The following is a 25,659-nucleotide window of genomic DNA, read 5'->3' as shown; positions in this document are numbered from 1 at the left end:
TGCCTCGACTCAATCCTGTCTCAGAGCTCTACGGGCAATTCCTTCGACCTCATGGCTTGGTTTTGGCTCTGACATGCACTGTCGACTGTGGGACCTTATATAGACAGGCGTGTGCGTTTCCAAATCATGTCCAATCAATTGAATTTACCACAGGTGGACTCCAATCAAGTTGTAGAAACATCTCAAGGATGATCAATGGAAACAGAATATACCTGAGCTCAATTTAGAGTCTCTTAGCAAAAGTTCTGAAGACTTCTGTAAAAAAGTTATTTCTGTTTGACATTTTTTTATACATAAAAAAAAAAAAAAAAGGTTTTCGCTTTGTCATTATGGGTTACTGTGTGTAGAATGTTCAGGAAAAACAATAATCCTATCCATTTTAGAATAAGGATGTAACGTTAGAATATGTGAGAAAAGTAAAGGTGTCTGAATACTTTCCGAATGCACAATATATCTTTTCTTTTTTAAATGTTTTTATTATCATTGCAAACACTCAGCCTTCCTGTCTATTCATGTCTATTTAACTGTCTACACAAACGTTGTAGTCAATAATTATATTGGATTAGGAAGCTAATGACCAATTATTCTGCACCTGAATTGAAAAGAGAAACAACAATTGGAGAGTATGGTCAATTAATGAGTAAACCATTCTGTTACTCTTCAAGAACGAATAGAAGGAAAATAAACTCGACAACTAACCAGATACCGAACAACCACTACTAATCTCTCTCATAACTCCAACTATATCACAATATCCATTCATTTCAACAAGGCATTCACTGTTAAAGTGTAATTGTACACAGGTTTCCTGCTACAACAAGCCATTGTTGGTTTCCAAGGCCTCTGTCCAATGTTCAGGAAGGGCTCTCACTGTTGCCCCTTAGTGGCTGGTTTCCGCATCTTTTCCCGACGTCCTCAGACGTGGGTGGACGTCGAATACTGACGAGTGACCTGCCTGCTCCACGTCCTCCCGATATACCCTCTTTCTGTAATTAAATTGTCAAATCTCGTCGAGGATGATGTTCTATTCAAGTTGTAAAAGCACTCAACACAATAGCACAGGTAAGTAAACGTGCTGATTCTCAGAGACTGGCGACGTGGATGTTTTGACATACAATCGTAATGCGACTTTTCAAATAATTGTATTGAACGGTTTGAAGCGTCTTGTTTATCCGACCGTTAGTTGTTTTCTTGCCAGGATGTTGTTTCTTCACCCTCCTTTACGTCTTCCTCAACGTCAGTTCCTCTTACCCTCCCCACTTCCAGACTCTCTCTCTCTCTCTCTCTTCTCCACTCCTCTCCCTCATCCTTTTCCTTTGTTCCTCCGTGATCTGGCATTAGTTCTCTTTGTGTCTCTGTTTCGTTCTCTAGGGCCTCTTTCTCTGTATTAGCCTGCCTGTTGCCGAGAGCAACGGGAGAGGGACTAATTGCGTTGCCAGCAGCCTTGTTAATGACAATATTTTAATGGCTTTTAGCCATGATTTCATTGACATTTAACATTGACATTTTTAGTTAACACAACTCCCATTTGCTTAAACGCTTTACAAAAATGTGGGACAAGCTGAGTTTTAAAACTGAGTTCGTGATAACAGATTTAATGCTGTCATTTAATGCTGTCAATAAAAAAAGGGAGGGGTTGGATAGATTTTTCGTGTGTGTGTGTGTGTGTGTGTGTGTGTGTGTGTGGGCGGTAGGGGGTATCCACTGAAGGTTATTGTCTTGTCTGATCCCATTGTAAGAATGGGTGCACAATTTCTCATGATTTCCTCCAAAACTGGGATTAGTGTTCATAAAACACCATCCACAGCTTTGTCACCCTGAACAGTCAGCCCTTGAGTACAGCTTGATTTAGGGGAATAGGGGTGTGTGTGTGTGTGTGTGTGTGTGTGTGTGTGTGTGTGTGTGTGTGTGTGTGTGTGTGTGTGTGTGCATGACATTTGAGACGTCTGTTGACACTTGATGTCAACACTATCACGGCGTGTGAACAGGCCACCCTCCATCACAATTTTTTTTCTTCCCCCCATCACTTATTTCACTTCTCCTCCTCCTTCCTCTTCCCCTGCTCTATTAAATGCCAACTGTGTGAGATCTCTCCTTTAGCTGTATTACCATCAGCATCCTCTCCCCTCATCACTGCTCTGATGATCCCACCCCCCGCTACAGTAAGAGATATTTCACACACAAACAGGAATTGGTGAGAGAGACTGAGGGAGAGGGAGAGACTGGATGAGTGGTAGAGTTTTTTATCCAGAGGCCTATGCCCAAATGGTCCACACTGCTGTTTCAAGAGGAGAACCCTTCCAGCCCAGAGAGAGAGAGAGCATCAGAGAGAGAGAGGGATGGGGGAAGGAGGGAGGGAGAGAGAGAGAGTGAGAGATGTGCATTCACATTCCTGTATACAGTATGTACTCTCCTGGCCTTGTTGTTACTTCGTGCCACAGACACACATACGCTCTTTCTCTAGCACACAAAGACACGCACGCCACACACACACACACATCACTGTCTTTGTGAGTGTGTGCTGGCAGCATGTCAACCCTCATGGTGCTGAGACTGGCATGATTGACAGCAGTGTCCGCGGGGCGTGACAGAGTGTCCTGATCCTCCGGCTGCCCCCTGCTTCCCCACACGTCTCCCTAGTCTCCCAGACACATCCCTCCATCTCTCGCTCGTCTTTTTCCTCCGCTCCCGCCATCTCTCTTTAACTCTCCATTCATCTTCCACGTCACTCTGCAACTCTGTCTCACTGTCAGTCTCTCACGGTGTCAGAATTCCTTTCCTCGCTTGCACATTTCCCTGATCACTCACTTCTCTGTCTATTTTTCTTCCCCGAGTTATGTTTTTTTGTTTGTTTGTTTTTTCTCACTATGTTAAACCTGATAAAATAACAGCACCAGTCTCTCTCTCTCTCTCTCTCTCTCTCACTCTCTTTCTCTCCCATCCTGACTCAGAGGGATGATTCAGTTTTTCCTCACCTCATTGCTGACCTGTGCCCCTGGCCTTCAGGAAAGCAGCGGTAATGAAACCCAATGACACAATGGCATCGGTGCTAATTTACACAGCAGCAGCTTGTGTCTGTGTATCACAGGACAAAAGTGTCGTACTACTCTGCTAGCTGGTAATTGCCCTATGTCTCATTCTCCAGTGCATCAGTGTCACTGTCTCCGTTGCACGAGTGTCCTATTCGAGTCCATAGGGGGTCGTGAAAAGTGTCACACTCACAGCAAGGAAACATTAGTACACACACACATTATATTTCTCATTGACGCGTACTTACATACTCCCAAAGACATTTAAATCAGCTCATCATATATCACTACACTTCAAGGGAGTTAGTTAGATGAATACATAGGGGAGAATGGGGTAAGTTGAGTCCTTTTTGAAAATGTATTTTTACATTTAGCATCACTATAGTATTCTTTCCAACAAAGATATCTACATATATTTCAGGATGGTGTGTATCCCTGGAAATGATCGGAATTCATGTTATCATAGCAGTTTTGGAAGAAAAAAAGTGGTCTCTTGGTTCAACTTACTTACCCCGGGTATGGGGTAAATTAAGCCACGGAACAGGGTGAGTTAAGCCACGGAACAGGGTGAGTTAAGCCACGGAACAGGGTGAGTTAAGCCACGGAACAGGGTGAGTTAAGCCACGGAACAGGGTGAGTTAAGCCACGGACCAGGGTGAGTTAAGCCACGGAACAGGGTGAGTTAAGCCACGGAACAGGGTGAGTTAAGCCACGGAACAGGGTGAGTTAAGCCACGGAACAGGGTGAGTTAAGCCACGGAACAGGGTGAGTTAAGCCACGGAACAGGGTGAGTTAAGCCACGGAACAGGGTGAGTTAAGCCACGGAACAGGGTGAGTTAAGCCACGGAACAGGGTGAGTTAAGCCACGGAACAGGGTGAGTTAAGCCACCTACAAACTTCTGTACTGAATGAAATATGACCACTACCTTTTTAAAACCATGTCTATCTTTATTTCCCAAACGCAATTCAACACAATCATAATCGCTTTTGAGTATTTTAATCATTTGAAACGTATTTTAACACCTACAAAATACTTTTAACATAGGCCAGGCCTGAAGAAAGCACAGACTTTTTTTCAACTTGCCATCGGCTCAACTATTGGCTCAACTTACCTCATGGTCATTGGCTCAGCTTACCCCAAGGCAAACGTTTGACTGTATTGGCCCACACAGCTACAAGGATGCACTTTCATGCTAGGTTTAGGACCTCATATTGAAGCTTATAGAGACCCCAACTGATGTATAGAACGATCTTTAAATGTTCTACTTTGGTTTAGATACGAAGCGTCATGAAACTTCTAACACAATAAATAAATGTGACTTGAGACAAAAATGTGGGCACCTAACTGGCTTACCCCTCTTTCCATGTGGTTTCTTCCTTCACAGACTCCATGAAATGATGACCTAAATATTTGGTCAAATGATACATTTTGTGTATGGTTTCCTTAGAAACAATGGTGGCTCAGCTTACCCCTTTGGCTCAACTTACCCCACTCTCCCCTCCATATATTTCACAATTCCTTATGCTCAGATAATGGAGATTCTTAGACTCTCCATGGGAAATAGGCTCCAGTTGGGTGTTTTTCCCAGTTCAAACCAAACTGTACTTATATCCATTTTCAGACATGGGACTCAACACAAAAACTGAAATATTTACTACACAACAAACATAAGAGGATACAAAAACAATTACAATTAAAAACTGTTGAAATGGATTAGATAACTCAAATAATGGGTAACTATGTATGACTTATTCAGATCATGTATCAGCAATGGGTTGTTGCATTTTTAATTTTTTTACCAGAAATGTCCATGTAAAAAATGATTTGATACTGTAGCACTGAGCACTCTTTCTCAATCAGACACTATCTGTGATTGAGGATAACTGAGGCCTTTGTGTATTAGAAACATGGAAATGGGTTGGGGGTGTATGAAGAGCTTATTGAGTTAAAACCATAATATTAAGCAAAGTGGACACTTAACTATTGTATTCACGACAGACAATAGATTTTGATTGAGAGAAACAGAGGGTTTTCATATTTATGACTTGCGTGTAGAGGAGGTTAAGGGGGTTTGGGCTGGTGAGATGATTCAGGACCCGTTTGAACAGAGGCATGATAATTGGGAAGGTAGGCACTCTTAAACTATTGTTTCTTGTGAATGCTCTAATCATGGAAGGCTTAGCTGTAACTTAGTCACTCATCACCACTGATTCAGGTGGATAAAGAGGAAAATAAACACAAATGATGTCAAAAAAATGTTAAAAAAGTTTTAGAAAACCACCACTGGGCCTTATATAGAATCAGCATGTAGTCACAGTCTAAACCCAGCAGACAGACAGACAGGCAGACAGAAAGACAGACAGGCAGACAGAAAGACGTTCAATACTACTCCTATGGAGGATCCGAGAGGAAGATATAGAGGAGAGAGGATAGTTGCTGTGGTAGTTGACACAGTTGGAGGAACAGGAGGAACATAAGGATGGTAGTCGGTGAATAGGGGGGAGGAGGAGTAGGATGGCAGAGGGGGGGGGGGGGGGGGTGCTGTACCATTTGATCAGTGGGTGCTTGAGATGACTGATGGAAGACGGCTGTGACTGAAGGTCACATTGGAAGCCCTAGCATTTTCATCTGCATTTGTCACAGGGGAGAGAATACATGAAATGAAGTGCATCTTGTTTATCCTCTCGGCTTTCTCCCATTGCACGCGGCGAGAAGCCGAGAGAGATAACGAGAGGCAGAAGGGAGTTCTGCCATTAGATGATTCAGCCTCGGCTAAGTAGGATTTGGTTAGTCTCCTGGTATTTATTATTTTGTTGAAAAAGAGAGCAAAAAAAAAATGACATTGACATTCTCTCCGCTTCATCTGAATTTTCTGTGGAATATATTTGATTTGAAGAAGAAAACAATTATGTCCTCCTCCAAACGGAAGAGGACAGCTTCTTTCTAGGAAGTATTGCCTCAGGGCAGTATTTAAAGGTGCAGTACAAGTGAGTGTATTCATAGGTTCCACCTCCGTCACTCGGTTGCGTCATGCCATTGTTATGAATGTTTAGTGGTGGCCTAAAATGTTGATAAGCCCAGCCATTCTGGAAGGAGGCTACCTACTGCTTTGTCTAAATGATGACACAGCTAAAGTAGTCAAATATTTAGTAGGAAACAACTTTGCCAGCATTATCATGTTGTCGTTTGCTAGCAAAGTCTGTAAAATAGCTAGCAATGCTAACCTTGGTTAGCTAAGGCCTCCTCTCAATCTTAGCAAGCTAGCTAACGTTATACTGTAGTCAATCTGGCAACATCAAAACTATGATGAAAGGTCCTTTTGAATGTAATTATATTTCCAAGCCACTGTAATGCACTTTTGATGCAATCTTCATCAGTGCTCATTGACGATGCATTGAGTAGAATGCTCAGTCAGACATCAGTCCAAAATGGACATTCAAAACAATATTATGACGAAACATGCAACCCATGAATAGTACTGTAATATGGCCTCATATTTGAGTCTGTGTCTCTTTGCCGTGCTCCACCCTCCACACAGATAACAGGCTGAAGGGCATCAGACTGTCTTTGCTCCAATGTCCCACCGTACTGGCTGGAACACATATAGTCACCCATCTGCCTCTGGAGCCATGTGTGTGTGTGAGTGAGTGTGTGCATGTGTTTTGAGTGTGTATGCCTGCGTCCGCATCTGTGTGTGTGTGTGTGTGTGTGTGTGTGTGAAGGGGTCATTCTCCCCCCGGGCAGGGCAGAGTGCCTACGGCCATATGACCTGGCTGCCCAGCCTCTAATATCTGATCAAGGACCATCTGCTGTGGGTGAGAGACACACTCTCTTTCTGCTCCTGTGTCTGTCTGACCTCTCCAAGGAGAGCCCGCTGGGAAATCAGGACACTGTTAGAATAGTTCTGGTCACCATTTGAGGGAAAAATCTGCAGATGGAAATTAGATTACTCCCACAACGCTGCTATTTGTTTATTTATATTGGCTATTTATTTGGGAAGATGCTGTGAACATGCGGCCAATTTATTCTCTCTCTCTCTCTCTCTCTCTCTCTCTCCCTCTCCCTCTTTCTTTCTGTCAGCCTACCCTGGCCAACATGAAATGTGGCATCTCCTCAGATCAAAATCTTCACCTCCCAGAACCAAAGGACTTTAATTGTGTTGAAGCTATTGGAGTTTTTATATAACTATTAAATTTGTCCGGGTCGCTTTTGTTATTTTTTATTGCTATCGACCGTGACCAGTGACAGACTGCTATTGATATTGACAGCCTGAGCTGTGGGTGAGAATAGAAAGGTGTTCAGTGTCTGGGCGCATCGCGATGTAATTAGTTTGGAATCCACGCCTAAACGCCACAATTATCGCTGCAGTAAAGTGTGTGTGTGTTCAGCTGACAGAAGGAGTGAGTTACTGTGTGTGTGTCCGAGTGTGTTTGTGATTGTATGTTTGTGAGCCATTCTACTATGTTTCACTGTATTAAATCAACATTTTGAGGTACTGTAGTTGCCATATTGTGTAACACTGCTGGCTGAACACAGAACACACCATTTATTCTATGTGTTGGTGGGTGTGTTTAGGTATTTGTACTATGACCCTCCAACACTTTTAGAAAAAAGGGTTCCAAAAGTGTTTTGGGGCTGTCCCCATTGAAAAACCCTTTTGGTTCCAGGTGTAACCCTTGCGGTTTGCATGTAGAGCATTGGGCCAATAACCGAAAGGTCGCTGGTTCCAATCCCCAAGCTGGCAAGGTGGAAAAATCTGCCGTTCCACCCTTGTGCAAGGCAGTTAACCCCTAACAACAACTGCTCACCGGGCACCGATGACATGGACATTGATTAAGGCAGCCCCCCCCTGCACCTCTCTGATTCAGAGGGGTTGGGTTAAATGCGGGAAGACACATTTCGGTTGAACCCTTTCATTTTCTCCTCTGGGGACAGCTGAAAACCATTGTCTGTTGTGTGACTAAGCTCCCCAGATTTCCAAATGCCGTCTCTGCTCTCTCAAGAGGGCCCGTTGCCACCTGTGAGAACCGAACAGTTGCCTAGCGAGCAATACACACACGGGTTAGTTAGCGCTGCAGCACTTTGTGTTTTCATTCCTCCATCGCAGTAGTAATTAATCCAGTCGAAACCCGTAGCGCTAGCAAAATAAATGTTTTCAATTTTCATTAATAGACAAGTCATTAGTACATAATGAGAGAGAGAGAGAGAGAGAGCGCTGCTCTCTCTCCTCTCTACCTGGTGCTGAGCCTTATATAGAGTGGAGCGCAGGATACACAGCCCCCTAACTCACTGCTAATTACTACGCTGCTACGCTCTCTACTTTCCTGTTCTCTTCCTTTCTTTAAAAGAGGGAAGGTATGGGCTTTAATAGCATTTTGATTTACTAACACTATGTCATTGTATGCCAGTGTTTTAGGGGGATATAGAAAGAGAGGGGAAAAAAACTCATGTGATACAAAAAAAAAAGACATCTGTTACTTACCGCTTGCTAAATGATTATTATTATGCTTAGTGGCAAATTGTGTTGTTCCTTTAGCCTTTCCAAGGGAGTCCGAGTCGGTGATACTTTTTTATTTTCTACAAGAGCACTAATGCTTTGTTAGACAATAGAGGGGCAAGTACAGCCTGACACCCATGTTCACCTCACTCTCAGACGCACCAGACTACCTCTGTTCTCTGTGTGTGCTTTCAAAGAGCACTGCGAGTACAGTGCACATAGCGTCCACTTCTCTCGACACACTCCCGTTCAGCAAAGACCGAGGGGGAAATAATGAATGTGCGCGCTGCTGAAGTAGTGTCAACTCTGTGGCGGTGAACTCTCTTCGGCGCTGTAATCCGGAGCTTCCTGTAAAAAGGTGACGTCTTCCTGTTTGCGCGGTCCGCCTGCAGCCTGCTCTCCGTCAGTAGAGAATAACAGCAGCGCTGACCTTTCTCTCAGCAGACGGGGACGGGGGGACGGGGGGCAACATGCATCATGCGGGATCATGACCCAACATCAGCAGCCTCTCCCTCTTGTCTTAACAAGCCCGCTAGCTACCGCTGCTAACTCACCCAGAGACACAGAGAGAAGACGTTTGTTAAAATAACTACACGACATGGAGAAGAGGGAGAGCGAGACAGAGTGAGACTGCAAGTGTTCCCGTGTGTACGATCTTAAGGAGCACACTGCCTCAGGAAACTCATTGGCATGGAGTAGGGACCTGTCTTTCATGTATATACCTGAGCTGGTGAAAAACGAAAGGCGTAGAGGACCGCAAAAGGCTCAGAAGACGACAACATACCATACCACTACCCAATAGCTAGGACACTTGCCGAAAACTCTGGCTGTTGAAAGAATCCTCCCACCATAGTGACTTGACACACCCAGCCAGTGGTCTTGCAACTCCAGAGACTCGCTACAAACACACAAGACACTGTTTCACCTTTGATAAAGCATTAGGTGTATTTAGCATCCCAAGATCTTGCTAATAGAGCGATAAGGAACTGGAGTGACGCGGCGGAGCTTCCCCCCCAAGGGAAACCTGGCTGAACAAGCCTACTACGACTCTGTAGGGTCTTATAGGACCAGCCTATGGGACTACATCACGGACATGAGCAGCCACGACACCAGCTCAATTGGACTCATTAACTTCCAGGTCAGAGGTCAAGTGTGACCGGGGGCCACCATCTGTCAATGTGTGGGTTCATAACTGGGAGTGATGTGGTGTCAGCACGGCCAGGTTCACTCAGGTGGAATGGGGGTGATTTAGTAAGGGCAAGCCACAGTAGAGGAATTTATCCTAATTACATTAAAGCTTCAATATATCACTGTAGTGCTTCATCATCTGAGGACAGCTGCGTTTGTTTATGTCTGCAGTCCTGTACATGCCTCTGACACACACACACACGTTCATCTTGGCCGATATGGTTTTCATTTGTCTTGATGAAGTGGTGATTAGCTATGAGGATTCTTCAGTTCAGGAGGGGTATAAAAATCGAACCCAATTTCTGGCTTTAATTAAAGCTATTCCCAGGACAGCTTCTTAGAAGGCCACAACTTAAAGAGGTCAATGGGAGACAGTTTTCCAATGCACTCTAATTCACTCACACTGTCTGTGATGTATAAGCAGTCCAGGTGGACCCCCTCAGTAGCAACATGGCTCGAAACATACCATCTTTCAAAAGCAACACACTACCAGCCCTTTTCAATCGTCACGCGTCCACGGTTTAGTCTGGTTACAACATGTCATAACGAACAGAAGGAACTGGTGGGATGCTTCAGAAGACAAAGGTAGGTTTGGATCCATCTCAAGTTTACCTGCTTCAGATGGATGCATCTACTGTACATTGACCACGCACTATCCTCTGGACGCACGCACGCACGCACGCACGCACGCACGCACGCACGCACGCACGCACACACACACACACACACACAGTGCACCTTCAGGTCTACTGCTGTGTGTTTCTTGTGAAGCTCCAGGAAGCCCCAGCATTCCTTTTATAAAGTGCTTTTGGGAGAAAGAGGAGAGGGGAATTGACTGAGCACGGAGGGGAGAGGGCACAGGAGAAGGGAAAGAGGGGAGAGAGAGAGCAGAAGGCAGAGAAGAAAGATAGAGAATGTAGACAGAGGATAGAAAAGGAAAGCAAGGAATATGAATAGAAGAAGAACAGAGAGGGCAGAAGAGAGTGAAGGAGATTCACACCAAGAGCTGTAAAAAAGCCATTTTGAGGCTTATGTCCCCTTAAAATGGTTGTCTGCTGTCACTATCAGAGAGAGAAAGACCTTTTCACTTCTGGTCAATCTGTACACGCCTCCAGCAACCCCTGAAATCACAACAACCCAGCTCTCCAAAACTGCTGACTATTATAAGGCCTGGGAGAGATGAGTTCTCAGGGGTGTGGCTGAAGTCTTTTTTTCTTTAAATCTCTGCTGCAAATTGATACATTTCCAGCTACGGCTCCTTATTGCATTCCAGGCAGAGAAAGAGGATGTTTCTCTTGAAAGGTTTAAAAAAAAATAATAATAATAATATTCAGACCTCATGGTTTTGGTCTATGAGTTTTGGAACGATTTAGAAAATCTATATATTTTTTGGACGTTTCCCTCTTTCCACCAGGCCACTTTTACTACACTTGAGTCTGATCTTGCGTTCATGAACAATAGCCATTTCAACAATAGACTTGAGTAGCCTTCTACCGGGCAGAAAGGCAAGCGGATATATAGGTCAGGACTGAGGAGTAATCCTGGTTGACAATGGATATTACTCTTTTTTTTCCCTTCTCTCTCTGTTGTTGTTCATCGTAACAAGCCCATTAAAATGCATCGATTTTTTTTTTTGGGGGGGGGGGGGGGGGGGGAATAAATGCCTCGAAATCCCTTGATCCGAATGGCTGATCAGTGTTGCAAATGTCAACACGCGTGTTCCAGCCAATGCCTGATTAGCTTTTTAGGTCAGTCACTTTGTTAGACCACTGTCCTGTGTCTTATCATTGTAGTATTACACACAACAACAAAAAACAAGAAACAATAGTATTGAACCTTCACAATATTTAACTGTCTCTCTCTCCCCGTCCTGCTGAGAGAAAGGCGCACAAAGACAAAACAGAGAAAGAAAAAGAGGTTGAGAGTTACAAGCTAGCTGCGTGTGTTTGTCATGTCGCAAGTGTGTGTTTCACCACTACCATGCATGCAGTCTGTCCCTCCTTTACAGGCAGGTTATTGGGCGTTTCAGGGCTGGCGTTAGCTGTTCTTGCATAAGCCTGCGACTGAGTGGGATGACTGGGATCACTGTATTGACGAATACATAATACCCAACCCGCAGGAGTGTAGTGCTGGGCGTGCAGCCGCATCAAAACGCCACACACATATTCACTGGATATTAGCCTCCAAATCCATCTAAGCCACCAGCGACCAGGCAGAAAACCAGCCAATCGATGGTCTGAGGGGGAAAAAGAGCTTTACCTTCCAAACAGCCCAATATTTATCTGAACACAGGAAGCCATCACGGGGCTTTTTCATGCCACGTATTGACGTGTGTTAAGACGGAAAAGCGTTTACTCTTTGTCATCAGATAATTTTCAGCTGCTGCTGGGGAGGATCACTATCATAACAGCAGTATTGCTTCCTTCTTTCCCCATCTTGGTTATCGTGGCTGTCAAAGTAGCCATTCGTTCACAATGATAAAAACACACACATTTCAAGTTTCAAGTACAGTGAAATGCCTTTGTTGCAAACTCAAAACTCGACCATGCAATAATCAATAGCAATGTATTACAACAACAAAAAAACTGAAATAAGAATACGAAATAAGGAAGTAAGCATACAATATACTGGAAATTATTATTATTATTATTTTATTTTTTTAAGTCTTTCAATACCATATTAACAGGGATACAGGAGTGATTGGAGGTAGATATGTATAGGGGTAAGGGGACTAGGCAACAGGATATACGATAAACAGAGTAGCAACAGCTTGTTTGTGTGTGCTTGGTTGGAGTCTTTGGCGATTTTCCAGGCCTTTTCACACCGCCTGTTTAAAAAATAATAATAGTTAACCTTTGTTTAATTAGGCAAGTCAGTTATGAACAAATTCTCATTTACAATCACGGCCTAGGAACAGTGGGTATAGAGGTCCTGGGTGGCAGGGAGCTCGGTCCCAGTGATGTAGTGACGGGGCTGTCCGCACAACCCTCTGTAGCACCATGCGATGGAGGGCGGTGCTGTTGCCATACCAAGCAGTGATGCAGCCAGTCAATATGCTCTCAATGGTGCAGCTGTAGAAACTTTTCAGGATTTGAGGGCCCATGCCCAACCCTTTTTCAACCTCCTTGAGGGGGAAGAGACACTATCGCGCATTCTTCATGACTGTGCGTGTGTGCTAGGACCGTTTGAAGTCTTCAGTGATTTGGATACCGAGGAACTTGAAGCTGTCCACCTCCTCCACTGCCATTGAAACAATAGCAAAGCGTTCTCTTCGCCTCTGTTTCTGTCCAAAAAATCTGAGCGGTAGGGGCTGGAGAAATGTAACCACTCTTAAATTCATAGACAGAGCTATGGATGCAAGGATCGCCTATTCAAGATATCAGCATTATAGTTTTAACCATGTTTTGAGGATGTGTACTGTAGTGTTTGGTGACGTTGGCTTTGTTTACAAACATTGGCGTAAATCTGATGGGGTGTGACTGTTGAACTAAGCTCATGAGGCAAGTTATATTCTTCAAGGATCAATGGGTACATATCATGAATTCAGAAGTCCAAAAACGGATGAAGCAACTTTAAAGTAAATATTCACAATGATAAAAACACACCTGTTTTCACATGTGGGATGAGTAATTCACTCTCCATATCGTGTACATGTGTGTAGAGGACAGACTGCTGTTCTGCCGTCTCACTGTTTGAGGGCTTTAAACTGCATATCACTTCTTCCACATGATCGCCTGAGTACTTTCCAGAAGTGGAGCGTCAAATAGTGGTTATGCATTATAGATAGTGAATCGAGGGACGATCGGGTTGAGATACCAACAGAGTCCACATTGTGTTTCTGTTTTCATTAATATGATAGAGTTACATTCACATTTTAGAAGATATTTTCTACTTGGATATAGAGGTCTCCGTCTATCTCTCTCTCTCTCTCTCTGAGTGGTTAAGGTCACTCTCTTTCAATGAGGGATTGGAGAGATATAACAATTTTCAAGTTGTATTAGTAGTACAGTGGGGCAAAAAAGGTATACACTGTCCAACTAAATGCTTACTTGCAGGTTCCTTCTCAACGATGCAACAACAATAAGAAACAATAAGATATAAGACTACGAACATAAAGTAAATGGCTCAGTAGAATATAATAGACATTTTAGCATAAGTATAATACAGGAATGCACAATTTATTGTCCGATATTTACACGTGTATCAGGGAAGGGTGAATTGTTTAATTCATTTAATACATAAGTATTAGCAATAGTAAAGAGTCTGGTAGCAGCAAGTGTGTGTGTGTGTGGGTGTGTAGATTATATGTCAGTGTGGGTGTGTGCGTGAGCGTGTAGATTATATGTCAGTGTGGGTATGTGAGTGAGTGAGTGCATGGGTGCTAAGGTGCGGAGAGTCAGTGCAGGTGGTCAGTCCAGTTCAAGTGTTCAGCAGTCTGATGTCTTGCAGATAGAAACTGTCTCTGAGCCTGTTGATATCAGACCTTATGTTCCGATACCGTCTGTTCGGCGGTAAGTAAGTGAACAGCTCGTGGGTGTGTGGGGTTCTTGATGCTGCGGTACTTCCTCAGGCAGCGTTCAAGTCGAGGTCCTGAATGGCAGTTGTGGGAAAAAGTACCAAATGTCATACTTGAGTAAAAGTAAAGATACCGTATTAATAGAAAATGACTCAAGTAAAAGTGAAAGTCACTCATAAAAATACTACTTGAGTGAAAGTCAAAAAGTATTTGCTTTTAAAAATACTTAAGTATCAAAAGTAAATGTAATTGCTAAAATATACTTCTGTATCAAAAGTAAAAAATCATTTCAAATTCCTTGCGTTAAGCAAAGCAGACTGCCACAGTTTCTAAATGTAGAGATAGCCAGGGGCACACTCAAACACTCAGAGATCATTTACAAACGAAGCATGTGTTTAGTGAGTCCGCCAGATCAGAAGTAATAGAGATGACCATGGATGTTCTCTTGATAAGTGTGTGAATTGTGTGAATCAAAATGTAACGAGTACTTTTGGGTGTAAGGGAAAATTTATGGAGTAAAAAGTACATCATTTACTTTAGGAATGTGGTGAAGTAAAAGTTGTCCAAAATGTAAATAGTAAAATACAAATAACGACGTATGTATTCCTTTAAAGTATTTTTTACTTAAGTTCTTTACACCACTGCTGAATGGGTGGGAACATGGACTCAGTGATGTACTGGGCCGTCTTCACCACCCGCTGGAGGGCCTTGTGGTTGTGGACGGAGCACTTCCCGTCACAGGCCATGATGCAACCGGTCAAGACGCTCTCGACAGTGCGGCGGTAGTTTTTTGGAGCCAAATTTCTCTAGCCGCCTTTAAGAAGTAAAAGGCGCTGTTTCGCCCCTGTTGACACAAGTGGTGATGTTGTGGGGCCCCGTGTCAAGTCCTACAGTGAACAAGATTCAGCCTTTGTTTTTCACCGTTTATCTGTAGACCGTTTTAAATCCACAGCACTCATATGGCTGCACGGTTTGTCCAATGGCGACGGTAGAGTTGGCATGATGGAATGTGGCATGGCACCAGAACATGCCAACACCAACTGTACCAGTTAGAAGAAGGTAGTTTGTGTCCAGGTAGGGCCATCTCACTGCTGTGAAGCTACCCGTAACAGACAGTCAGATGCGTGTAATAACCAGCGGGGGAATATTGGCCCAAATCCCCCAGAACACCTCGCCAAACAAAAAGCAGCTAAAGCCTTAAAACCCTATGCCCAATCGCACGCCGCGCTGCTTTGATCTATGCCAAACGCAACAATGGAGGCCATCTTTATTCTGGCAATTAGGCAAAGCAGTAGATTATATCTCCCCTTTAGCCCAACCCGACGCAAATCCACCCCGGATTCAATTATTACAGGCTTCCCCTGTCTGCGGCCGTTTGGGCTTCTTGGGCGTCCGGCCAGTACACAAATGTGTTCAAGGATTTGGACCACTGAGAGCAACAGAAACACGTTTTTTTTTTTACACTTTTATTTAATTTCGCAGTTCTCCCGACTTGAGAAGTCTATCACATAAAAATGAAACCTTGGGAGCTTACAAACAGACTTGTGGTAAATATTTTATGCGAACCATAAGCAAAATGTACTATTTTCACTCCTACTCTTCCCTCTGTTGTTGTGGCACTTTGGAACCGTCCATTAAGAAGAGAGAGCCTCTACAACCCCCCCCCCCCCCCCCAAAAAAAAAAAAATATTATTCCCCACCTTATTGGTCCGAAGTGCCTCCTTCCTAGGCCCAGGGATAAATCCTGACATGTTTTCAGATTGTGCAGTCTCTCAAGGAGCCGAGATGTCATTGCTCTACTTATGAGAAATCTCCACTCACAGTAACTTGTATAATGCATCGCAGTTGACTGGGAATTTCAGGCATCCTCTGCTCTTCACTCTCAAGGCCTCTCAATTTATTTAGCCCAGTGTCTTCCTCTCTTGTTCGCTCTCTCTACCTCCCTCTCCTCTTTACCTTTCTCCTTCCCTCCTTCGCTCACCTCCCTCCACAAGATCGTTCAAAGGCAACAGTAGTGGTTGTGTGTGTGTGTGTGTGTGTGTGTGTGTGTGCGTGCTGAAGTGGAGTGCTTGTGCTGTTAGAGGGCTGAGATGAGAGACCCCCTTTTGGTTTACCCATCTGGGCCACGACATTGTTCCCCCTCCCAACCAATCACCGACTGCCGCTGTCATCTCCGCCATTTGATGTGTCTCAGAGACAACAGCCTGTCGACTCCTAACACTCCTCTCTTTTTTTCTCCCTCCCTTTCATCTGCAGATACCACCGTGTCATCGCGGAAAGGTAAGGCAACACACAATCAGTCACCTGTGTTTCCTCCGCTGTTTGAGATGTGTGTTGTGTGTGTGTGTAGCAGCAGCTGTGTGTGTGTTCTCAAGTACTGTTTATCAACACTTATGCCCTGATGTGTTAGCGATGCGGAGTCAAGGTTACTGTTCTGTGCAATAGCGTTATCCCTGGATAGCCTGGTCCCCACACACCCACACATATAGCCAATAGCGTTATCCCTGGATAGCATGGTCCCCACACACCAACACATATAGCCAATAGCGTTATCCCTGGATAGCATGGTCCCCACACACCCACACATATAGCCAATAGCGTCGCTCTAGACATTACATGAGAAATAGATCATCCACACTATGTGCATCACTGACGACTCATCGGTACGCTCAGAATCATAACGTTTTTTTGTAATGTTTTCTCTCTGTGTATCTCATCAGTCATAGCACAGTTAAAGCCTTGTGTGTGTTAATGTGCGGGGGCGGGTGGAGAGAGTGATTGTGCTCCTCAGTATAACTGCGAGGTGGGGTACGGTTGGGAGGGAGGGAGGGCTGGCGCTGTCTGTTTTGATTGGGGGGGATAATGATCAGAGTGGAAGCAGACATTGTGGACAGGTCCGGGGGGCTTATTTTGAGTGGCAGCACAGTGTAGGTGTATGCATCGGGACATTTCATCCCTCTACTCTGTGTAATGAAGATGATGGCGGAGGGTGTGCCCCCAAGCTTGTGTCCTGTGTGATTGCACTGGATGAGAGGACAATAGACAATCAGCCGTGCTGCTTTACAGTTGATACACTTGACGTTGTTCAAACTTTGTGCCGCACACTTTGTCCTTTAATGAAGGTATTGTTGTGTGTATAATATGGGGGGGGGGGGGGGGGGAAGCATCTTTGTTTTCTCAGGAGAGAAGTTTTTTTGGCAACTCGGCTACATGACGTGACACTGGCTTTAAGTACACTCTCAAATGCACTTGATCTACAATACATAGCCATACCAATTATGCAGTGTGCTTGACATCCTCACATACTTCACGTTCGGTACACCCACCCGCGGTAACATACACGGACGGACACACGTCGCTTTTCTTAGTATGTGCGCGTGCGAGTCTATGCGTGTGTGTGTGTGTGTGTGTGTGTGTGTGTGTGTGTGTGTGTGTGTGTGTGTGTGTGTGTGTGTGTGTGTGCGTGTGCGTGTGTGGCTTGTCAGACAGGTCTATAAAGCTAAGTAATGTGGTGCGGCTGTGCTGTGTAGTCTGATGGATGTAGAGCGGGAACAGAGGCTATCGTGGTGTACATCATCTCTCTACAGACACAATCCCATACGCCGGCTGCTGAAGGAGAGACACATAAATAAGGCCTGACTCTGTGTGTGTGTGTGACACACCAATCTAGGCATTTTACAGCTGTGCTAACCCATGCACACAGGCAGAAACACACCTTCTCGTAACATACTCCCTTTCTCCCTCAAACATTTACACAGCGCACTCAAATACTCTGTCAATATTACAGACCAATACTTTTTGTTAAGTGCCAAAAAAAAAAAAAAAAAAAAGACTGAATCAAACAAAAATGGCTGAATGAAAGAAAAGCGACTTCAGGAAGTGACAAAAAGAAAGTGCATGACGTGGAGCACACAGAGGGAGCATGTTTTGTCCATTTCAGACAATGAACACGGATAATGGGTAACACTGCTGCAGGATGGAAAAGCAGAACGGGGGCAAGTGGACACTGGAGCAGCCGTATCAATGCTGTCTGTGGCTGTATACAAGGAGAAACTACATCAGCACGCAGCAGAGCCGATGGAGATGATGCCCGAAAACGCACACCGGTGAGATTGTTCCAGAGGGAGGAAGTGTGAATGTTACAGTGGAGCTCAACAAGCAGAAGGTAAATCTACCACTCTACTTCGTGAAAGACAACCACCCAGCTTTTCTACGACGCACATGGCTGGAAAAGATCAAACTACACTGGCAGGAAGTTCACAGGGTTGCAAAAGAGTTAAGGAATTCCAACAGATTCTGTTTGGATGACGATTCACACTGCTGATGGACCATAGACCCCTCACCTCCATCTTTGGTCATCCACCCCCCACACTCCCCACATTCTGTTGCTCGCAGCCAGCCGCATGTGGCAATGGGTCTTAGAGTTTTCTGGTCACCAATACGACATCTAGTACAGGTCTGAGCAGAACTGCAATGCAGACAGACTCTTCAGGCTTCCCTTACCTGTCGCACACACTGAGCCCTCCCAGGCTGAAATCCTCTACTTCCAGGAAGTGATGAACGCACCAGTTACGTCAGCCCAAGTGAATAAGGTTACCCCCACTGATCCGGTGATGTCTGAGATCATAGACATTGTCACCTTGTGCTGGGGAGGAGAGCTGACGGACAGCTTTACCCGGTGAGGAGAAACGAGCTCACGGATGCTTGTCACGGGACTTTCAAATCATCATACCGCAGCCACAGAGAAAGCAGGTGCTTGAACACCATTCAGGTCACTGTGGCATGATGCGAAGAAGATTGCACGCAGCTACCTTTGGTGGCCAGACTTGGACACAGCTATCGAAGAAAAGGCCAAGTCGCGTTCTGCACGTCAAAAGATGCGGAAAATGCCTCAGCTAGCGCCACTACACCCATGGGACTTCCCAGAAGGAGCCTTGACATTGAGTCCACGTCGACTTTTCAGGCCCACTGGAGGATTGTATGTCCTTAGTCATAGTCGACCCAGACAGCAAATGGCCTAAGGTTGCATTGACGAAGAGCACTTGATGAAGAGCATTGATGAAGAGCAGAGAGAACCATGGAAGAGCTACGGTCAATCTTCGGTGGCTTGGGATTGCCAACGCAACTCAATAGCAATAATGACCCCCAACTTGTGTCTGAAGAATCAAGCAGACAATGAAGCAAGCTATAAAATCAACACGAGGAAACAGGCGCCTAAACACCTTCCTGTTGACCTACAAAACGATCCCCCCCTATGATACAACCAAAGTGGTACCCACGTCAGCCATGATGAAAAGACCGCTTCGCACGCGACTCGACATCCTGAGACCTCCAAAGACTAAACAGGTTTTTACATACTTTCTTTTTTTACCTTTATTTAACTAGGCAAGTCAGTTTAGAGCAAATTCTTATTTTCAATGACGGCCTAGGAACAGTGGGTTAACTGCCTGTTCAGGGGCAGAACGACAGATTTGTCAGCTCGGGGATTTGAACTTGCAATCTTTCGGGTACTAGTGCAACACTCTGACCACTAGGCTACCCTGCCGCCCCAATACACGACAGAGAAGTGGAGAGACGGAGCAAAGCTACAGACAGAAGCTTCAGAGCTGGAGCGAGAGTTCTTGCTCGGGAACTACTGCAAAGGTCCAAAGTGGATACCAGCAACAGTGGTAGCACAAACAGGCCCTCTGCCTTACACAGTTCACACGCCAGAGAACATCATCTTGAGGAGACACGTGGCTACTGGAGACCTATCACAATTATGTGCCAGCACCTGAACATCCACTGCAGCAACCTACAAATATGGAAAATACTCACCTATGAGGTACTGTTGCAACCATGTATGGCCATACACCAACACCACTCAGACTCAGAGACAATGTGACTGTAGACTCACTTGTACATTGTCATTACCCTGCAAGAGAAAGACGACCCCATGAAAGGTTGAACATTGAGTTCAGAGACTGAACTCTGACATTGGGGCAGAATACACCTCGGGGTTAAGTCTGGGAACTGAGGTAGTCTACCCTTCCTTAGTTCAGGAAAGGTTATTCTGAAAATTGCCATTGTAACATTAAGAGAACTGTTATGTTAATATATATATATGTTTATTTAAAGATAAAGACTGTAAAGAAAATAATATGCAAAACCAGACGACACTGGGCCAACTGTGCGCCGCCCTATGGGACTCCCAATCACGACTGGATGTGATGCAGCCTGGATTTGAACCAGAGACTGCAGTGACATGTAGTATCTTAGACCACTGCGCCAGTTGGGAGTAAACAAAAACCTATGTTAATTTCTACTCCTGTCTCATTTCCGGTACTTTTATTAGTTGTATAAGTAATACAGTGTGCCTATACAACAATCCGTCTCTTCTACAGTGGCTTCCGAAAGTATTCACCCCCTTGGAATTTTTCCTATTTTGTTGCCTTACAACCTGGAATTAAAATTGATTTTTTTTTGGGGGGGTTGTATAATTTGATTTACACAACATGTCTACCACTTTGAAGATGCAAAATATGTTTTATTGTGAAACAAACAAGAAATAAGACCCCCAAAAAATGAAAACTTGAGCGTGCATAACTATTCACCCCCCCAAAGTCAATACTTTGTAGAGCCACCTTTCACAGCAACTACAGCTGCAAGTCTCTTGGGTATGTCTTTATAAGCTTGGCACATCTAGCCACTGGGTTTTTTGCCCATTATTCAAGGCAAAACTGCTCCAGCTCCAGTTGGATGGGTTCTGCTGGTGTACAGCAATCTTTAAGTCATACCACAGATTCTCAATTGGATTGAGGTCTGGGCTTTGACTAGGCCATTCCAAAACGTTTAAATGCTTCCCCTTGAACCACTCGAGTGTTTCTTTAGCATAATATTTAGGGTCATTGTCCTCAAATGTCTGGAGAATGAAACAGGTTTCCCTCAATAATTTTCCTGTACTTACCGCCATCCACCATTCCTTCAATTCTGACAAGTTTCCCAGTCCCTGCTGTTGAAAAACATCCCCACAGCATGATGCTGCCACCACCATGCTTCACTGTGGGGATGGTGTTCTCGGGTGATGTGAGGTGTTGGGTTTGCGCAAGACATTTTCCTTGATGGCCAAAAAGCTCAATTTTAGTGTCATCATACCAGAGTACCTTATTCCATATGTTTGGGGAGTCTCCCACATGCCTTTTGGCGAACACCAAACGTGATTGCTTATTTTTTCTTTAAGCGATGGCTTTTTTCTTGCCACTCATCCATAAAGCCCAGCTCTGAGGAGTGTACGGCTTAAAGTGGTCCTATGGACAGACACTTCAATCTCCACTGTGGAGCTTTGCAGCTCAGGGTTATCTTTGGTCTCTTTGTTGCCTCTGATTAGTGGCCTCCTTGCCTGGTTCGTGAGTTTTGGTGGGCGGCCCACTCTTGGCAGGTTTGTTGTGGTGCCATATTCTTTCAATTATTTAATAATGGCTTTAATGGGGCTCCGTGGGATGTTCAAAGTTTTGGATATTTTTTTTAATCCAACCCTGATCTGTACTTCTCGACAACTTTGTCTCTGACCTGTTTGGAGAGCTCCTTGGTCTTCATGGTGCCGCTTGCTTGATGGTGCCACTTGCTTAGTGGTGTTGCAGACTCTGGGGCCTTTCAGAGCAGGTGTATATATACTGAGATCATGTGACAGATCATGCGACATTTAGATTGCACACAGGTGGACTTTAACTACTATTTAACTCATTATGTGACTTCTGAAGGTAATTGGTTGCAACAGATCATATTTAGGGGCTTCATAGCAAAGGGGGTGAATACATATGCACGCACCACTTTTCCGTTTAAAAAAAAGTGTTTCGTTTTTTTAAACTTTTATTTTATTTCACTTCACCAATTTGGACTATTTTGTCCATTACATGAAATCCAAATAAAAATCCATTTAAATTACAGGTTGTAATGCAACAAAATATGAAAAAAAACGCCAAGGGGGATGAATACTTTTGCAAGGCGCTGTATCTCTCTCTCATCTCTCCTTGTCTCTCGCTTGTATGTGTGTGTTGGCAGCGTCAACCACTCATCAACCTCGCTCCGTCAGATGCTCCGGCTGTCTATTTCCGATGGCAGTGTTGATCTGGTAGGTTAGCACACATGCATTTTGGATGGCTTAGTGTAGCCATCTTTTTTTGCAGAAGTCTACCTGCCCTAGCAGTGTGCTATTTCAGTAGCTGAATGACCTCTACACTTCCTTCCCGAGGACCGCAATGGACAACCTCCAAACTCTGCTCACCTCGACACACTCATCATCACAACAGAAAAAGTTTCTTTCTCTCCCTTTCTATCGGTCTCTATCTCTGTATCCCTCTCTCCCTCCCTCCCTCCCTCTCCACTCCATCTCTCTCTCTCTCTCTCTTTCTCTCTCCCTCCTTTCTCAGAGCCAAATTAAGTATATTTATGGCACCTGTGCTGGAAAAACACTCTCTGGGAGACGTTCCTCTAATTTCATTTTCAAAATGACAGCGATAAATTGATCAAATGGGCCGAATCGAATCAGAATTTCACGCAGGCCCATCCGTCATGGCCCATCCTCGGGGAGCTGTGGGCGTAGGTAAACCAGCCAAAGCCATACACTAGCAGGAGAAAAAGAGGGAGAGGGTGAGGGAGAGGGAGAAGGGAGGCAGGAGGAGAGGATGAGTGGGTGTAAGGAGGGAAAAGGGGACCAAAAAAGAGGAATTACTGTACGTCAAATCGCCATCAACAAAATGGCTGTGCAATCATTTCCTTATTCATCATAACTTACTTAGACATTTTAATTTACAGAACTCTCTGGAGAACATAAGGCCTTGCCCGACTGTGCATGTATGTGTGGGTGTCCGTGCATCCACACGTGTGTATTGTTGTGTTTCTGTGTGTACTGCAGAGGTCAAAGCTAATTTTCCAACACAGCAAAGCCTCACGGGGGAAGCCGGGCTAAGTACTCAGGCTGCCGATGGACCAGCGTGATAATTCATTAATCAGAACACAAGTTAATTGATTCGGCTGCTCATCGCTCCGTTGCAGAAAGCCTCCTTCATTCAAACAGCACACTGAGCTTTATCCCTCCCTGGCCTCTGAGAGCTGCAGGTTCACACGCTCCATGCCCTCTCTATACCTCTGTCACTTTCTCTCCTTCACTTACCCCACTCTCACACTTTAAACTCCTTCTTTCTCTCTTTCTCTTGGTCTCTCTCCCTCACACTTTATCGCCTCCTCCCTCGCTCACACTTTGTCGCCAGCCTCTTCCTTCTCCTCTCTTTCACTTCCCCTCAAACTGACTCGTTAGCTCCCTTTGTCTCTTCTTCTTTTCTTTCTTCTTTTGCTTCCCCTCTCTATCTTCCTCCCCTCCTCTCTCTCTGTGTTTATCTGTGTGTGTGTGTGTGTGTGTGTATGTGTGTCACTGTGCAGGCTTAACCAGGCGTAAGCATGGTAAAGCAGCTTAGCACTAACAGGGCTAATGAAGTCAAGGCCCCGGGTCCCTGTAAAGGAGATCAATGCTGCTACTCTGTTGGCTCTGTGGAGCTTGTCAGCGTTGAATGATAAGATACAAACTAGCAGACTGACACTCAGATATGTGGTAATACTAATGCTACTAAAAACATGCAGGAGTACACAGGTAGGCAGACAGAGAGGCAGGCAGGCACATACATAGTCTCTCACACGCACACACACCACCCACTCTCAGCCGAACACCCAGCCCCCCAGTCTGTTCTAATTGATGATTCCAACATGGCATCAAGGGCACAAAGTGATATATATATATGAGAGAGAGAGAGAGAGAGAGAGAGAGAGAGAGAGAGAGAGAGAGAGAGAGAGAGAGAGAGAGAAAAAAAACCTTTGTGGTTTCATTTAGAACCCTCTGTGGAAAGGTTCTTCATGGAACCCAAAGAGGTTCTACCTCGAACCAAAAATGGTTCTTCAATGGGTTTTCCCTATGGGGACAGCCAAAGAACCATTTTAGGTTCTAGATAGAACCTTTTTTCTAAGAGTGTAGCCCTCTCCTGGATGACTATACATGTAAACAGCTCTACACATCCTGGTGACGAGACGTGCACTGGGTTTGACCATTTTGATTAGTTTTTTTGACTGGGTCTTGCTCAGAGTCATCCAACTTCCTGAAACATTACTGGAGGACCTAAGAATGGCTCTGACCAATATAACCTGAAGGAAAGTTACAGGGAAGTTATCGCTAATTGGAATTCAACACACATGCAGTATAACATTTCACGTCTGTGTTTACATGTTTGTTCAGGAGAGTGTAGAGAGCGTGTGTGCCTATGTGTGCGTCTATAAATAGAAGTGTGAAAGTGTCTGTGTGTTTAAACGCCAATACGGTGGCGCGGAGCGACAGAGGATATGGTAGGGGTCAAGAAGCTGCCTCTGTCGGAGGGAAAGGAGGCAGAGGAGGGCTTGCCCTGTTAGCCCGAAGATGCTAATTTACCTGTCAACTTACACAGAGAGCAGAGTGATCTCCAAGCCTCCACACCACCACCACACACTCTCTCTCTCTCACACGTCTTCCACTATTACTTTCAGTACATACTGATACTGCCTTGCATTCCATTCCTATATCATATTATTACATTTGTTTGTTTCTCTCTCTCCCTTTATTTCTCTCTCTCTCTCTACCTGTTTTCTGTTCGAACTTCCTCTCAGATGATCCTCCTTCTGGCGCAGCTGAAGAAAGTGTTTAATTGAAATGCACGCCCGCTTCTGCCAACGTGCGGGCCCCTAGCCAAGTCTCTCACCTATTCCCGTGCCAAGAGAAGCCTGCCTAGCTCATAGAGAGAGTGTTCCGAAGGGTGGAGCCGTTGTGGTTGAGTTAGGATGTGTGGACACGTCCTGGTTTTGTTTACCACCGTGTGCCGTTCCGCTGTGCGCTCGCCGTGCTGCTCGGTTGCTCATCCTCCTCGGGACCCCAAGGACGAGAGATGCCGGTGTGGATTATTTTGGCTTGTTTTGTTTTTCGAGCCTGCGTTTGAGGCCCTGAGAGAGAGGAGTCAGCGCAGGTCTGACTCTGCTGAACCCACCCCCTTCGTACCCAGATAATAGGGTCCAACACTGGGAGGGTTTTAAACGGCACCCTCCACAGGGTGACCAAAGACCACTTTGTCAGATGATGCCCACGTCTGTGTGATTTAAGGAGTTAGAGCTGCTTCAGCTGGGGATAATGACTGCAGTCTGACAGGCTGGCTGTTCCTGTTTTTGGGGGGTGAGACCCGTGGTGTGCTTTGCGAGCTTGGCTACCTCATGACTCACAAGCGTTTCAGACTTGAGCGGAGATCCTTTGCATGCACGCACACAAACACACACAACCTTCCCAGACTTACCTGTCCTCCTCATTAAGCCTGTCTGGGCCTGGAAACATTTCTCTCTGCCTGCCTCTGACAGAAACAGCAAAGGATAGAGAATAAAAGTA

General features: G+C 44.9%; 1 protein-coding gene across 1 annotated transcript in view; it reads left to right on the top strand.

Moving 5' to 3' along the window:
* LOC115131893 (cadherin-4-like) overlaps positions 1–25,659 on the top strand; it is a 364,222-nt gene that overhangs the window by 150,513 nt on the left and 188,050 nt on the right. Inside the window, exon 3 of the mRNA XM_029663966.2 lies at positions 16,488–16,511. Coding sequence (XP_029519826.1) covers positions 16,488–16,511 — 24 coding nt within the window. The remainder of the gene's footprint in view (positions 1–16,487; positions 16,512–25,659) is intronic.

Source organism: Oncorhynchus nerka, linkage group LG7 (assembly GCF_034236695.1).
Source record: "Oncorhynchus nerka isolate Pitt River linkage group LG7, Oner_Uvic_2.0, whole genome shotgun sequence".
In the NCBI taxonomy this organism is placed as follows: domain Eukaryota; kingdom Metazoa; phylum Chordata; class Actinopteri; order Salmoniformes; family Salmonidae; genus Oncorhynchus; species Oncorhynchus nerka.
This window is presented reverse-complemented; position numbering and strand designations above follow the sequence as displayed.